This window comes from Condylura cristata, unplaced genomic scaffold (genome assembly GCF_000260355.1).
Source record: "Condylura cristata isolate star-nosed mole 26May11 unplaced genomic scaffold, ConCri1.0 scaffold00022, whole genome shotgun sequence".
NCBI classification, from domain to species: Eukaryota; Metazoa; Chordata; class Mammalia; order Eulipotyphla; family Talpidae; genus Condylura; species Condylura cristata.
In genome coordinates this window covers 12,889,944-12,906,959 of record NW_004567123.1, presented here as the reverse complement: position 1 = coordinate 12,906,959, position 17,016 = coordinate 12,889,944, and the positions used below count along the sequence as shown (strand labels likewise).

Genomic DNA, 17,016 nt, shown 5'->3' with positions numbered 1-17,016 from the left:
ACAGATGGAAAATGTGAAGCTTGGTGAGGTTAACTGGCACTACTACCAAGATTCTCCAGCAGAGCCTGGCAAAGAGGCTTACGTGCAAACCCAGAAACTATAAACTTCAAGGTCTGGGCCCCATCGCCACCTCCTGAGGGTCCTCCTACTCAGAAAACACTAGACTCATGATGAAATATGAGAGTCCACACTCATTTCACTCCCTCCTATATCCTGTTCTACTTATCCAATCACAAGCAAAAAGATCACCTGAATAGTTATCTTCGGTTGGTAATAAGATTTGAATGTTTCCCTTTTTGAGGATGTAGACCCCACAGTAGAAAGATAACTTTAAAAATGATTAATGTTGGTGAGTGAGAGGCCAGGAGAGAAGAGGGGGAAAATGATGACAGATGCTAATTAAAATCATCTACCTGAAAAAAGAAATCATCTACCTGTTGGGTAGACACCTACCCACATATTTTCTTCCACTTTAGTCTGAGTATTTAACCTATTGGCTTTTCTGCCATTCCTTATCAGCAGAATTGGTATTAAATCCTATTTAACCAAGTAACTTTAAAAATTGAAAGAAAGGAAAAATATTTCTAGTTTAAGTCATTCTTATAGTAAGTTGGATCTTTGAAAGATAGGTTGAGATCTTGAATAATATTGAAGTAGTATGAGTATGTTCTCGAGGAAAAAAAACTGAAAATAATGTAAGATAATGACTTTTAAATATACTCTATCCTGGATAGAATAGGGAGCAGTATCAGAAAGCCCTAGTAGTCCGATCTCCCTAGCAAGCATTCTTGAAGCACAAATAACTCCTAAATAACCTCTAGCTAGGGCCTCCCTGGTGGCCTTGGGGTTAAGTCTCAGCACTATTCACCACTGTCACCATGATGCCCTGAGTTCCACCCCCTGCCAGGGAGGTGACCCACATGGCACAATAGACCTCTCCTGTCTCACCTGCTCTCCACAACAGTGTATTTCAGTAGATCTGTCTGCTCTACTCCCCACTTTGTGTCTGGTGAATTATCTCACCCCCACACCTCAGACCAACAACCCAGTTCTACAGTTAAATAAGTAAATAACCTCTAGCTATGGTGAGTCTGATAAAAGCTGTTTTTGCCTCTCTCAAACACACACACACACATGCACACACACTTTTCTGTAGTTTTATAAAGGGAGTTCCCCTTTCCTCTCTTCTCTCTCCCCATCCTAGGCAAAGTGCTGGGTTGGGCTGGATGATTGAACTAACCCTTCAGTTGTAAAGTGTGACTGTGACGAATTTTAACTGAGTCATATGAGAGCTGAAATTTTGAGCCCCCTTGAAGAAATTCTATTATGGTTTGTTTCCTTACCTGCTTTTGTTAACTGCAAAATAAACAAGATTTGCAAAGGGAAAAAATATCAGCTTCTTTTGAGAATCTTCCCAAATCTGGGGGAAATTTTTTCTGACAAAAGAGCTTAGACTATTATTACCTCAGTTTTGGTCAGAGGGCCTAGCCCCAGTTCTGGTCAGTAGGTATTTGTGTGAAATTTAAAACAGCTGTTGCGGGGGGAAGACTAGAGTTTGTGTACCTCAGTCACCAGAGGGTGAGTTTGTTCTGTTTATTAGTGAGAGATTATGTTTCAGTTCCTGTCATTTGCTCTATGTCATTTGCTCTCCTTCAAATTTGCTCTGATTTTCATGGGTACTTTGAACACACTAGGTTCGAGAATGATCCAGCCACAGTTGATAAGCCGATTGTGGATTTTACTGGGCACATTATTTCTCTAATCAGTCTCTGAGGTCCTCTGGAGAATTTCTGCCTCTCCTAGCAACTGCCATGTTTTTGTCTATGAACTATATGAGTACCTGATAGATGATAAGTTTTTCTCTTTTTGATTTTGTTGCTAGGGAGCATTTCTGGAAGTTGTCTTTTATTCTGATTTTATCTTCCTTATATTATTCTTATATTATATTCTTATATTATTCTCTTCGCTGAGATTTTTTTATTCCATTTTGAAAACAACTTCTTTGTAATGGCATTCAAACTTCAGGTGCAAGAGCTTCTAGTCCAACAGGGATTCTCAGGCAGGACCTCAAAATCATACTCATCCTCCTAGGTAAGTTTTTAATGAATTAGAAAGAGGGATTCTACTTCCTCATGGCTGACAGCCCAAATGTGATGCCCTTGTATTTGTACAAAGGTCCATGGCAGCCCTCCAGGCACTGAACCTGATGGATTCTGGACATGGCACCACACTCTCAATTTGAGTATTTTCATCTTAATTTGTTTTCTATATTGGCCTGCTGCAAAAACACATTTTGGGAAAAGTCATTTGTTTAATTTTTGTTATGTGAATTTAGTTTCAGGATAGCTTTGATGTGTTAGGCACTGGGAACACAAAGGTGAACAAGAGTGTTTCAAAGACTGTTCTCATGGAAGTGAAGCAAATCAATAAACAAAGAAATGCAGACAGATTGGTGTAAGCAAGGACATATCACAATACTATAATAGAGAATAAAAATGAGAGACCTATTAAGAGACCTCTCTGAAGAAAGGAGAATGAAGACCAAGCCTATAGAATGAAAAGGAGCCTGTTACCCTAAAGACAGTAGGAGAAGGCCTCTGAGCTGGGAGAACTGTAAGTGCAAAGATCCTGGGGCTAGAGAAAACTTGATAGGTTCAAGGGGGAAAGTTCTGCTGGTGGTTGTAACAGGGAAAACAAAGAACAAAAAGTGACCTGAGATCTGAAGGACCCAGATTATGCAGGACCTGTTAGGCCATAGTAAGGCACTGGGATTTTATCCAAATATTCTTGGAATTTATCTAATGCTTTTAGTAATTGATGAAGCATCTAAAAATTCAATCTGCTGAGGGAAGAAAGAGCAGAGATGAGATGAGCAATCCGTGGGAGAGTTGTTGATTGTCTAGGCCAAGGTTGTGGTGGCAATGGAATAAAATAGATGTTGGAAAATGCGATGGAAGGAGACTTGTTAATGGAAATGATAGGCTATGATGAAGGAAAAGCAAGGATGTCAACAAATGGGAAGTTAGCTAGTAACACTTATTGAACTAAGAACTTGTGGTAGAGAATAAAAATAAACAATTCATGTTAGGGATATACTAACTTTGTGACTCTATATAGAGATGTCAGATAGAGAATATATATCTGAATTTAGCACTCCTAAACGATGGATCCTTCAACAAATAAATTATATTGAAGTCGTATGGGTAAAGAAGATCAAGGAACCCACTGGAAATGAGAATTCCTAGTAGCGAGTCCTGGAAACATGTAGTGTTTTCAGAGGAGGAATGGAACACAACCATAACCAAATACTGGAGAATATTTTAAGGGTGGGGGGATAGTCAACCACTCAGAGATCAAGTCAGATGAAAGCAAGGATTTTGTGTACACACACTAGTCGGTGGTACGAAAGTCATGATGAATCTGGCCTGCACAATTTCAGAGGATGATGGGAACTAGAAGGCAGATGGAATTGGTCAGAGATGAAGATATTATAGAAGCAAAGCAATGAAGACACTGATTGTGGAGAGAATTTTCGAAGTGTCATGTCCTGAAAAAGATCAAAATATGAGGTAGTAAGTGAAGGAAGTAGAGTGCATGTTTGAGTGCTGATAGGAATCATCTAATAGAGAAAAAAAATGCTGAAAAATGTTGGTGATAAAAGACTGAAGTCCTTACGTACATAAAAGAGAATGAAATTTGACAAGGGACTGAATTTGGAGCAGAAGTGGTGTGGAGAATTAAACTTTTTTGAGAGAAAATATGCTTTACTAACAAGAAAGCAGGAAAGAGTTCCCAGCTAATGGTTTTCCTTTCTTAGCATAACACAGTAATTGGCTGTAAGGAGGAGTAAAAGACTTTAAGAAGAAGCCAAATAAAAGTCCTCTCAAAAAGTGGGGAGCCTTTTAAGAAAGGCTTATATGTTTCAAAGTCATTTTTCCATCCATTTGAAGCTTATAATTTTGAATTTAAACTAAAGGCAGCAATCCATATCTGTGGTTTTCTTCATCAAGTGCAGTGATAAAATATGGATAGGATGGGCATAGTTTTTTGGCTAAGAAAACAGAAAATGAGACATTGGGTTGAAGATATCTGTGAGGGAGTGATTGTAGTGTAAGGTTATGGAAACAAGTGAGGCAAGGATAGAGGTCAAGAAGTCTGAAGGGTAGGAGAAGTTGCAAAGAAGTCAAGTAAATATAGCGGAGTAGAGAATAAAGAGTCAAGTATTAGATCAGAAGTGGTCCAAGAGTGGGATGTTAGGAATTGAAATTTCAAGTTGGTGTTGGTAAACTCTGAGGACTCAGGGGTACTTGTCCCCAGAGCTCTAGATTCAGACGCTTTATGGTGGTGCAGTGTCTTGATTGGATTGACCTTGATAACTGTCACTGTGCTCCTGGAATTTAGAAAGATATGATGTGATAGGTGAGGCTAAGACTCTGAACTGCCCTTAAAATCACAATTCTATAATTACTCCTTATTTATTTTAAGTCTCCACCTTGATTGGTGTTTGCCAGACAGGTTCCTTATGGCTGAATGTTGTAATAACCTAGGAGGACAAGTTTTTTAGGTCATGAGAAGAAACTGGTGGATTTGTTGACACATGGGTGCCAAGTCTTGGTGTGATGCAAATAAAAGACAGAAGGCGTCTGGGTTCATTTCCTGAACACATGTTTACTCTCACTGACACCTTAGGATCAGCCTGGTGCTCTTGAACATGTGGGTGATTTCTTGCTAAAAAAACAGAAATCCTCTAGTCGCATAAACCATATTTACTCTGGGGACCCTGTGTTGCGCTCTCCCTCTTGATTCAAATTTTGATTCTGTAATTTCCGAGTTTCTGGAGTCAAAGTCTACAACATGGGATCAAAATCATGTAGTGTGTTGAAACATTTCCGGAGCCAAGTTCCAGAGACAATAATTCAGTCATCCTGTGGCTGAAACCCTAACTTGTGCAGGTCAGGCAAGTTCCCAGGTGATGCTGATGCTGCTGGCCAACAACTATACTTTGAGAAGCTCAAGTCTTGGTTTGCATGACACTAAGTGAGGCTGTGTATAAAAGCAAAATCCTCCGCAATTTTCTAAGTAAACATCTAATGCTGAATCGAATATATTAAAAAAAAAAAAAAAGGAAAAGATGGCTTTAAAAAATTATCTCCTGACTACTTTTGTGCTACTTTTGTGCTATGTTAGACACAGGTTACAGCTCCTTCTTTGTGGAGATAGACCCCCCCCACCCAGGCTAGAACCTTAGAATATTTGAGTCTTCATCCAGATTTTTAAAGCATCTTTAATGTCTATGACCTTCAGGACATCAGTGTATTTTGTTCTTAAAACTGTTCTAGCAGAAGATGCTACATAAAGTTGATCCCTTTTTTTTTTTTAATATAAAATGAATGCAAAATGTTTTTAAAATGAAAACATTCCATAATAATAAGAAATGTGGTCATTAGATTCAGGATACAAAAGAGTGATTTCTCATTTTCCCTTGTTTAGAGGATAAAAGATATTTGCATTTTTATTGGTTGTGAATCATGCAGATCAACACATTTGTTTTTAACAGGAATCCTTTGTGTTTGAACCCAACTGCCTCTTCAAAGTGGATGAATTTGGCTTCTTTCTGACCTGGAGAAGTGAAGGCAAGGTAAGGCACAGGAACAGCAAGTTCTTCTTTCCTACTGTCCGCTTGAAGCGATTTTATTTCTCAACAAGTAGAGAGAGTGTTCCAGGAGGGCATGGATTCTAAGCTTATTTATTCATTTAAGATCTTAAAAAAAATATTCTTCCATGTACAAGGCATTGAGGTTATAGTGGTGATCAAGGACATTACCCTACAATCATAGATTCCAGTCTAGGAGCAAAGTCAGGCATCAAAAGAAAGGGGAAAAAAGTGCAAATCCTTGAGTGTTATGAAAAGGAAGGTCAGGCTGTTAGAGGAGCTTCAAACAGGCAGGTCTGAATCAAGCCTGGCGTTAGGATGGTTCCCTAGAAGAAATGTTCAGCTGAAATTGCAAAAGTGCTTTAAGAGTGTTCATTTTATATATCCTGGGGCTTAACTTGATGGTTGACATCACAATCACACTTAATGAACTTCTGTGCTGAATTTAAGAAAAGTAGAATTGGAGTTATATAAAAGTTGGCATTTTTCCCACTTAATAGTTCATGTACACACATATAATGATACATCTTATTAATGCTATTGTATATCTAAATGTAGCCAGCATTTTATAATAAACACTTCATAATTTTTCAGTGACAGTCATTTGAATACACACACACACACACATACTTCTTGCACAATCGTGTGTGTGTGTGTGTGTGTGTGTATTTGGAATGGAATGTTTATGGTCGTGACCATTTGTGGTGGTGGAAAGCATGGTTCTTTTTTCGCACTTCTACCTTACTCTAATCAGCACTGCCTTCATCCTCACTAACATTTGCCAAGTACTTTATCTGTTCCATAAGTCTGAAAGAATGTAGGTTCACCATTGTGCTGTATTCTTTTTCAGGAAGGACAAGTGCTAGAATGCTCCCTCATCAACAGTATTCGGTTGGGAGCCACGCCGAAGGTACCTGTAATTAGTGTTGGCTGTTCTTCTAAACAGAAATTCATTTAGATTGGAAACAGTCTTCAGAATGCTGTTTAACCTTTACTGCCCCAAATCGTCAGTGTGGAATTAAGAACCAATGCACTTTAGAAATCTCATCTTTAACTTTGGGTGATTAAATTGTATTGTTTAGTTATATCACAAATGTTACTAACCTTGGAAAAGGAAAACCTTTGCATGACATTAGCACTAAAAAAGAAACAATTCCTTTAACTCAGAAATTAATTTGACAAGTCCCCACCCAACTTTCCTACACAAATCATGAGTATTGCCTAATCTATGGTTTTTTTTTTTGTGTGTGTGTGTGTAAATTTAAATAGTTCAGGCAGCTTAAATTTGGGTACCTGTGCGATGCACATTTCGGCTTTTCTTGAAGACTTTTTCTCTCAGAGAGAAAAAAAAAAGCCAGAGTGAATAATTCTGTCTTCTTTGTTGTTACTGATTTGTTTGAATAAAAGGCTGTTTGCCCAGTGGTGCCAGGAATTTAACAGATTTTTTTCTAGAATATTCGAATAGTGTTTAGTCCTTTTCCATAATAACCCTGCAGGTTTTTTGATGTTCAGAGTAAATTGTGTTCCTCTCTTTTTTTAAAAAAAGCTATCCTCTTTTTTTGTGAGCTGAGATTTCTGTGTAACTGTAGGCACTTCCCCTGAGCTCCCTGGGTTGACAACGACACTGCCTTGTTTACTAATTGGGGCAAATCTGCACCTGTCTTCATTCCACAGGAGGATACCATACTTCTAGAGATGAACATACTCATCCATCTTACCCAAGCTGCTTGAGAAATTTAATTCCATTCTGAGTTACTATAGTTGCTTGTTGCTGACATGCTTTTTTGTATGAAGCCTTAATTACGTCTGGGGTTGGGGGTTTGGGGGGCTAGGGAACCTCCTGCTTTGGACACAAGAAGACCCCAGAGAGAGACTTTCCCTCCTGTTACCATCTTCCAGATCCTTTAATAAATCCAACCTAAACTCAGAAGACCTGCATGCCTGGCTTTCTAGATCAATAATATTACATTCCCCTTTTTTTTTATGAAATGAGTTCAAGTAATATGCTGTGTTTTGAAGATTTTTTATCTCTGCAAGTTTTAGAATATGAGCTACCTAGGCATTTTCCATAGAAAACATTTGCCCTTCTGTATAGTATATATTCACTATGAGTTGGTGTCTTTTTATTTTATTTCCTCTATGCTCTGTGATCTAACCCTTTTTTTTTTTTTTTTTTTTTTGTATGCTTCTATACAGGATCCCAAAATCCTGGCTGCTCTCGAAGCTGTTGGCAAAGCAGAAAATGATCTGGAAGGGCGGATAGTGTGTGTCTGCAGTGGTACAGACCTGGTGAACATTAGTTTTACCTACATGGTAGCTGAAAATCCAGAAGTAACCAAGGTAGCCTTAGTGAAATGACTTTCTTTCCCTTTCCTCTTACATGTATATGTAGTGTGATGTTTTAGAGTTTGTATCATTGTTAAATATTTTAATTGTATGATAATTTAATTTAAATTGGAAAACATTTCCTCTGACTTGCTAGAAGGTTAGTGCAGGAGATTCAGCAAGAGCTATGTATGCTTTTAGCTTCTTCTTCACATACACCAATGATCTGAACCCCTTCTGTAATATAGAAAAAACAAACCCCACAACTGTCAAACTTGAATGTGCACAGAAATCAGCATGGATTTTGTTAAAATGCAGATTCTGATTCAATAGGTCTGAGGTGAGGACAAGGTTGTCCCTTTTGACAAGCACAGTGTGGATAGCTAGTGCCTAGATCAGTACTGCCCAGGAGAAATCTAAAGCAAGCCACAGGCATGATTTGAATTTTTCAAACGGTTACATTTAAAAGTAAAAATAAGCAACAGCTGACATTTATTTTAATAAAACATTTTATTTATTTAACCCAGTATATCCCAAATATTGTCATTTTAATATGAAGTCAATATAAAATGTATTAGATATATTTTGCTTTCTTCTGTTTCTATTGTCTTTAAAGTCTGATGTGTTTGTTTTTTTTTTTTTTTTCATTTAGACTAGTTACATTTCAAGTGTTCAAAAATTCCATATAGTTAATGGCTATTACAGTGAACAACCCAGGTCTCGAGCATGGGTGTGGTTCCTAATCCCTTTTGACTAAGTTATCAAAGTATTAAGGATCCATCTTTTATTACTGTATCTAATATACGATTGTCTGACAAGTGAGTCTTGAAAAAAATGATGGCCAAAGCAGAAAGCCTCAGGCCTAAGGTATTTTTCTGCAAGTCATTTATGTTCAGATGGTGGCGCTTCTGAACAGGGTTTCCTCCCATTATCTTTCTATAATATATGTGAAGACACCTCAGTCTCACTACACCAGGCCTCACTACAGAGACCTGGGTTTGGGGGAGTCAGGAAAAGGGGTCGGGAGCATTTCATCCTCCTAGGAACCTTGTAAGCAGAAACTCACTGTTGGATTGAGTGAGAAATGCCATCATAATAGATACCAGTTTAGTACTAGAAGGGAGTGTTGAATAAGTAAGTTCTTTGAAGAAAAAGAGATTAAAAGACTTAACCCAAAACAGAATTGAGCTCTGAAACTCCATGACCATAAAGGGCAAAGAGCAGTCCCCATTCCAGCTATATATCTTCTCCTGGGAGGGGTTATACAATAGAGTCTGCAGCCCACCCAGACATACTTACTGATCCAGGACCTTCACTTTTTACTAAGTGCTCCCCTGTGACTTGTTTGTGCAGTGAAGTTTGAGAATCTCTGAGCCTTGTGACTTTGTAGCCAAGGATAGATGTTACTTGAGAGCATTTTCTTCTATCTTTGTGAGGAGGTTGTTGGTTTTGTGTGTTGTTCTGATCACCTCACCTGGGAGAAGAGATTTTGCTGTGCCTTCGGGTTTTTTTGTTTCTCTCAGATGTATCCCTAGTTTGTATGGTTTTCTTGAACCCTGCTGATCTAAACAAGCATTCTTCCTGAGTCGAGAACAGTGTATTTGCTAAAAAGTTTTTTCTAGGGACTGTTTGCTAGGGTAGCATTCAATCCCATAAGTCTGTGCTGGCCATCCATAAAAAGTTGTTCATCAAATACAGATATTTAACTGCCTGGAATTGTGCATAAAAACCATACTGTAGACACATTCCCTGGCATTTGTCAACTCATTGTGTGACTCAGGATGAACTAAAGAATGTAGATTTGGGGAGGCCCTCCCTGGTGGCGCAGCAGGTTGAACACTGCACTGCGGGATTAAGCCAAGCCAAGGCCGGTTCAGTGAGAGTTTGGTCCCTGCCCTGGAGGTGATTCATAGGGCTCAGCAGACCTCTCCTGACCCACCCGCTGCTCCCCTCAGCAGTGTACTTCGTCGATCTCCCTGTTCTGCTCCCCACTCTGTTTCTGGTGGTCTCTCGCCGCCCCTGCACCTCTGGCCTATACCCCAGTTCTGTATGTATAAATACATTTTTTTTTTTAAGAATCTGAACTTTTGGTCCAGGCAGCTGGGCTGAAATCCCTGCCTGCCGCTTACCCACTTAGACACAGCTGGCCTCTGTGTTTCATTCTCTTCATCTGTAAAATGGGAGTAACCCCAGAATATCAGCTCTTGGGGATGCTGTGAGCATGCCAGCATTACTACCTGGAAAGAGCTTTGTGCACCATCTTTCCTACTGAAAACCTTTAATCTAAGTGTCCTGTTAGGATCACAGAATCACAGAATTTTAGAGCTGGAAATGGAACTCAAGAAGGGCTTTTCACCACCTTAGTTTTCAAGTGAGGAAAATGAAACCAAGTGTTAAAAGACCATGTCACAACCCAGGCTAGTCCAGGGGAGATGGCTCACATCTGTAAATACCGTAATGTTTTTGCTTTACAAGGTGAGATTTCTAGTTAGTCTTTGTCCATTTTGTTTAAAAACCATGTTCTGAAACCTATAATCCGAAATCCCTAGCATATCTAGGCTAAAGCAGGAGTATATACTTAAAGAGGAGATTTAGTTTTCTTTTTCTAGTAGCATTCCCACTAAAAATTAAAATTAGCTAGCCAAACAAGTAAGGACTATAAAATAATTCTGTACTTACTTGAATTCAAACTCATACTACCAAAGTCTGCTTTTATTGAGGAGATTAAAGGTTTAGTTTCTGGGAATTACAATGTACAATTTTAGAAATAATTAGTAGTATAAATATAAATCTTAATCTTATTGTGGAAATCAGGTAGTTCATCATGGCTAGAGCATGTCATTTTGGTTGACTGACATTTGGAGAAGATACTGAACACATTGTTTCACAAATATGCCAGGTAAAGCAAGTCATCGCTTTAAAAGTAATACACATATACCTGAAACACTACATGAAGCATATAGGTGTGATTCAGTTGTTAGCTGATCTTTTAGTGTTAAAGCTGAAGAGTTTTAAATATAAGTCTTAATGATGGGGGGTTTATATTTTTTCTGTCCCTCGGCTGTAATGCTTTGTCTCTGATAGTCAGTTTGCTTTCTTTCTTTGTTTTATTTTTTTGTTTTGTTTTGTGCAGAACTGGGGTGTAGGCCAGATGTTCAGGGGGTGATCGGATTCACCAGAAACAGAGTGGGGAGCAGAATAGGCAGATCCACTGAAACACAATAATAAGGTAAACGGCGGGTGAGACAGGAGAGGTCTGCTGTGCCACATGGGTTAGCTCCCTGGCTGAGGATCAAACGCAGGCCAACATGGTGATAGTGCTGGAACTTAACCCCTAGACCACCTGGGAGGCCCCTCTGTTTGGTTTCTTTAAAGTCCATCTGAGACTTTAAAGACATCAGTGGAGCCATTGGAGGACAATTCTATAATGGTATGGCTTCTCTCCCTAATCCTTCAGGTCTATTCACACTAAAGTTCGATGTGGAAAAAAACAATTTTAACAACTTGCCTTTAGAGAAATCTTTCCAAAATATTCAATGACCCCTCTTTATTTCTGCACGCATATTTTATCAGTATATTTGTTTTTATTACAAGTGACATATACAGGCTTGTAAAGAAACATAAGTCACTTGCAGGAGGTAGTCAAGGGAGAGAGTAGATCTCATCAAAATGTAACCACTGATGGTGAGTTCTGAAGAGTTTTGTTGGTCTAATGAACATCTGATGAAGTTCTTGGTCTGATCCTCAACACATAAAGGAAAATAAATTCTAATACAGGGCTTGCTTAGAAGGATTTAACCTTTTGAGATTGTTTAGTCAGTCCTTATTCCTAGATACTTAGTATATTTACAGTATGGCCATCCTGAAAATCTCCCTCAACCCAACATTGAATCCAAGCCTACTCCCAACTTTTAACTCCTTTAACTCTTCAGAGGATCAACTTGATTAAGCAAACCATTTTATATTCCTCATTCTTCCATGTCTCAAAGGATTTCACGGATACTTTTACTTCTTATCTCAAGTAGATGTGTTATTTATTTAACACATTTTTGATTGAGATGATGTTGGTTTCTATCTTACCAATATAGGATCCCCCTCTTCTGGTGTTGTTACCATAACATTCCCCCCATCAAAGCACCTTTGCTTATGGCCTTCTTCGCTTCCCCCTCTGAAAACCTCGGTTCTATAGTTAGCTTTCAAGGGTTAGCTTTTGAGTTTGGCTTTATATGACCCCTTGTCTGGTTTATCTATAGTCCACCATCCAGTATTTTATCTTTCACCATCTGACTTATTTTGCTTAGCATAATCCGTTCTAGTTCCATCCATGTCGCCACAAATCATCTTCTTGATCCACTCATCTGTTTTGGAGCACTTAAGATGGTTCCATAGGTTAGCTGTTGTAAATAGTAGTGCAGTGAAAATGGGAGTGCACATTCCTTTTTGAATTTGTATATTTGTGTTCCTTGGGTCGACACCTAGGAATGGAATTGCCGGGTCATATTGTAGATCCATTTTTAATCTTTTGAGAACCCTTTAGACTGTTTGCCATGCAGCTGGGCCATTCTACATTCCCACTTTCAGTGTAAAATAGTGCTCTTATCTCCACATCCTCACCAGCATCAGGTAGGTGTTTTTAAAGTCAGTAATGTTGTGCATGAAATCTGAGTTTCCCAGAGTTGAGATTTCAAATAAATACAAAATATTTTCCAGTAAAACGACAATGAAACATGGTTGTACTTCTTTCAGTAAAAGAAGAAAGCAGTGTAAAAGACATCTTGTAGCCCAGCCTGCATCTTCTTCAGCTGCCTTACCACTCTATCTCCATTCTAGAAGATTTGAGCTCAATTCTCTATACCTTTCTCTCCTGTGAAATAACTAGTGGTATCATAAATTTAAGTCTGATTCCAGACTTTTCAGTCTTCTTCCTGGCTTTTTAGTTGCTGTGACTATGCAAGCCTTGTTCTCAGACCCTTCATCAATCCGTTAACAGACACTCTTGTATCTAGAATTTCACTGCTTCTTACTATCCCCATGAGTAGAGTGATTCAGGCCAATATAATTTCTCCCCTAACAGGTTTCTTTGCCTTGGCTTTGCCCCTTTTAGTTCTAGTCTGAAAATAGCAACTAGAGAGATGTTTTTAAAATGTAATTCAGGGCCCTCCCTGGTGCTGCAGCCAATTAAAGCACAGCACTGCAAACTGGCCTCAATCGCTTCAGTGCGAGTTCGATCCCCAACCCCAAGGTGATCCACGTGGCACCACAGACCTCTCCTGACCAACCTGCTGTTCCCCTCAGCAGTGTACTTCTTCAGTCTTCCTATTCTGCTCCCTGCTCTCTCTCTGGTGAATGTTCTCAGGGCCCCTGTGCCTCTGACTTGTAACACAGTTCTGTATGTATGAATAAATAAGTCTTAAAAAAAAAACAAAAAAACATAATTCAGACCAACCCCACTTATGCTTAAGTGCCAGCATAACTTCCCAAGCTCAGCAAAATATGGGGTCCTCACTTTTCTTCTTCATTCTGCCTTCACTTACAGTCTTTCTTTCTTTGGATTTTCATTCAGTCTCAGGGACTTTGCGGGTACTGCTCCTTTTGCCTAGAACACACTCATCCTCCAGTTAAATTCAGTAATTTCTCCCTCAGAGTTCTCAAGTCACTGCTGTAATTTCACTTTAATAGGAATTCCCCATCCCTCCTCCCCTTAGTACTTCCTAACGATTCTGCTTTATTTTCTTCCTAGCACTCTTGGCTCTGTGTTCTATATTCAATTACTATCTGCCTCCCTCTTTTTGTGTACAATATTCTGTTTGATGGTGCATCCCCAACATCTAGGATGTTAAGTGCTTAATATTTAATAAGTGCTCAATAAATACGTGTTCTCCTGAAGCATTTATGTTAATTGAATCAATAAATTCTAAGCCGGGTGATAAATCTATGTAATTATTAATGCAGTGCACCTCATTTTTTTAGAGCCAATTCTAAGTTAGTGAAATGATTTTTGACAAGAAGACAGAGAAAGTATAATTTCAGTGATAATCAAAAAGGTCTGGGATCCCATAGTATTAATTTTAGATCTCTTTTCAGGACGTAATGGGGCTACCTTGAATCCATGACAAGACTAGAGGTTTTAACCCTGGCATCTTGCTTGGCCTCTTATCAATTAAGATCATTCATTTCTTCTTACCTAAATCCTTCCTGTTGTTCCAGTTACAAAAAAAAAAAAAAAAAAAAAAAAACTGCTAACAAATTGCTGGCACTTTTTCTTAAACGCAAGGTGCCTGTGAGTAATAAGTGAGTCTGATATGTCATATAGCTTAAACATCTATGAATAAAACTACATGGAAAATGTTTTCCTATTTTTCCCCTAAATATATATAACAAAACCATTTTATTCTGGAATCATTCTCATCTCTTTGCCCACGATGATACCATAAGTACTACAAATAATACCAAACATTATTACAACTTAAGTTAGAAAAGCAACTCAGTTTCTTCTGTGTATTTTTTTTCTGCTCAGTTCAACTAACTCAGAAGGATTTTGGTCTTTGGCAAGTTAAAGGGACTTCAGATGTCTTTCATTACATTACAGCTGGCACTGTACAACAAAATGAAATCACAGAATCACTGTACATGAGGTTGAAATGTAATCCTCATTTAAAATCTCCACAAATAAGTCTGTTATTTTATACAAGTTGAATTTTCCTTTGATTACAAAAATAAACTGTTATTATGAGGTTCAAACTACAAAGATTTGGACTGAGTAAACAATTTTCATAGTGCTCATTATACTTTACACAGGTTGTAAATATTTGGCAAGCTCCATAAATTATGCTTGTAACCAAGTCATCAAATAAGCACATGAATAACGACTATAGAAATTAAATTATGAAAATGTTGCGTGTAGTTTTTGTATACAAAAAAGATAAAGTCAGGTAGCTTATCATATGTAATAAGATCTTATTTTAGCAAATTGGTTCAATGTCAAGATCTCTTTGCTAAACTTGAATAATGTGGAGTAGAAGGCTTACTGTGAAGGTTCTTGGAGAAGGAATTTGTACTTTGTCGAAAAATAATCAAGTTCACTATTTAGTCAGTCCCTCCTGCTGGCTTTGTGAACACCCTACAGAGCTTCCCTCCCTCAACTGCTTCCTTTATGAATAGTCTAGCATAGAGCTTCATAGAGGAATCAGACCAGAGGCCTCAATCTCACCTGGTGCTTCTTAGAAATGCAAATTCTCAGGAGCTGCCCCAGCCCAATGACTCTGAAATTCTGGTGTTGAAACTTCATAATCTTAACTAGCCCCCGAGATGATTCTGATGGTGGGCAAAGAAGGTTTAGTCCTTTTGGTTTAGCATACAAGTAGACTTAGTCCAACTGTCACACCAAGTTTCCACTCCATCCAGGTAGATCAATAGGCCTCTGGATTGCACTTGCCTATACCATGGATTAAATTTCACTAAAAACACAACAAAGCACGACTGAAATGAATTAGCTTCTCTGATTCCAGAAATAGATTGGTGATACCTGATTCACCTGATTGGTTAATCCTGTTGTAACAATTAAAAAATTAATTAACAAAACAAAATAAAAGTAATTTCTTGAAATGCAGTTTTAATTGTATCATATATGTCAGTGCTTTGCAAAGTGTTGGTCCTTACACCAATTGCTCCAGTAGTATCTGGGAACTTATTAAAGATACAGGTTTTCAGGCCCTACCCCAGACCTACTGAATCACTAATCCTGTTTGAGTAGCCCTCTGGGTGGTTCTGGTATACAATGAACTTTTCAAAAGCTCAATAAATGCATTATACCCTGCTTCTCTTGTAGAATCCTTCAACAACGGCCATCAAGCTCCCTGATCTGCCTCCCAGGCTCACTTAAGCCAAAGGCTGCTGAATGCTTATATTTAGCTAAATTACAAATCTGAAGTTCTTGTCATCCTCACCCCAGTATACTTAGTTTCTTTACCTCAGTGACTCACAGTTTTTTGAGGTTCCAGTAGGGAATGGTGTCTGTGGGGGATTTTTTTTTTTCCCCAAGACTAAAAGCTGGCACATTCTTCTTTTATTTTGAGGTGTTTTTGGGTCTTTTTCTTTTTTTTCCTTCAGTCATTCTGACTTCATGGGAAGCAAATCAGTAAGGGGTAGTAAAGAGCTCTCTCAAGGACAAAGCTGTGAATTAGAGCAAGTGAGTGGGCCAGTGTATATTCCTAAGCCTTAAATGCCCCCATTCCACCTAGGGGTTTTCTTTTTGCCCAATAAAGATAATGGGAATCATTTGTTTTTATTGCTGGTTGAATTTAGAGACCATCTGATTCTGCCTGGCAGGCCTGCACTCCTCAGTGAATCAGGCAAAACTTGTCTCCCAGGGCCTCCCACGACCACCTTTCATCATTCTTGCTCCTTCTTGCTTGCATAGGTTCTCATCCTGTTCTTCTAGTACTTCAGTGGTGCATGCAGGATGACTCTTCATGAATTCTAGAATTATTTCTGTATAATTTCTGCAAAAGCCAACATTCCTTTGGAACAGAAGTTGTAAACTCTGATGCCAGTGAGAGCCAGGGAGGTCTTCTGAGTATTGACATGGTTACCAAGTAAAAACAGACAGCAATCGGTGTAGACGTCAGTGAATGGTGTGCATACACCACTTCTGGGCAGCATCCACTTCCAACCAACTGTGCAACTGTCAAAACATGAGGTGGCTAGATTGTTGTTTGTGGTGATTTTCCCACGAGGTACTGGATATCTGAATTGATGTACATGAAATCAACTACTGTTAAGATGGTGACGGATGTATTCATTTTTTTAAGCACTGTGTGTACCAAATGACAAACCTTTCTGAACGTCATTTAGAACCTATCTCTAGGGCCTCCTTGGTAGTGCAGCAGATTAAGCCACAGCACTATGAAGCTGTCTGCAGCCACTGCTGCAAGAGTTTCATCCCTGGCCAGGGAGGTGACCCACATAGTGCAGCAGACCTCTCCTGACCCACCTGCTGCTCCCCTCAGCAGTGTATTTCAGTAGATCTGCCTGTTCTG

The 17,016-nt window shown here is 38.8% G+C and overlaps 1 protein-coding gene across 1 annotated transcript in view; it reads left to right on the top strand.

Annotated features, from left to right (window-relative positions):
- PLCB4 (phospholipase C, beta 4) overlaps positions 1 to 17,016 on the top strand; it is a 322,936-nt gene that overhangs the window by 209,032 nt on the left and 96,888 nt on the right. The window contains exons 4-6 of the mRNA XM_004687176.2: positions 5,558 to 5,638; positions 6,504 to 6,563; positions 7,850 to 7,993. Coding sequence (XP_004687233.1) covers positions 5,558 to 5,638; positions 6,504 to 6,563; positions 7,850 to 7,993 — 285 coding nt within the window. The remainder of the gene's footprint in view (positions 1 to 5,557; positions 5,639 to 6,503; positions 6,564 to 7,849; positions 7,994 to 17,016) is intronic.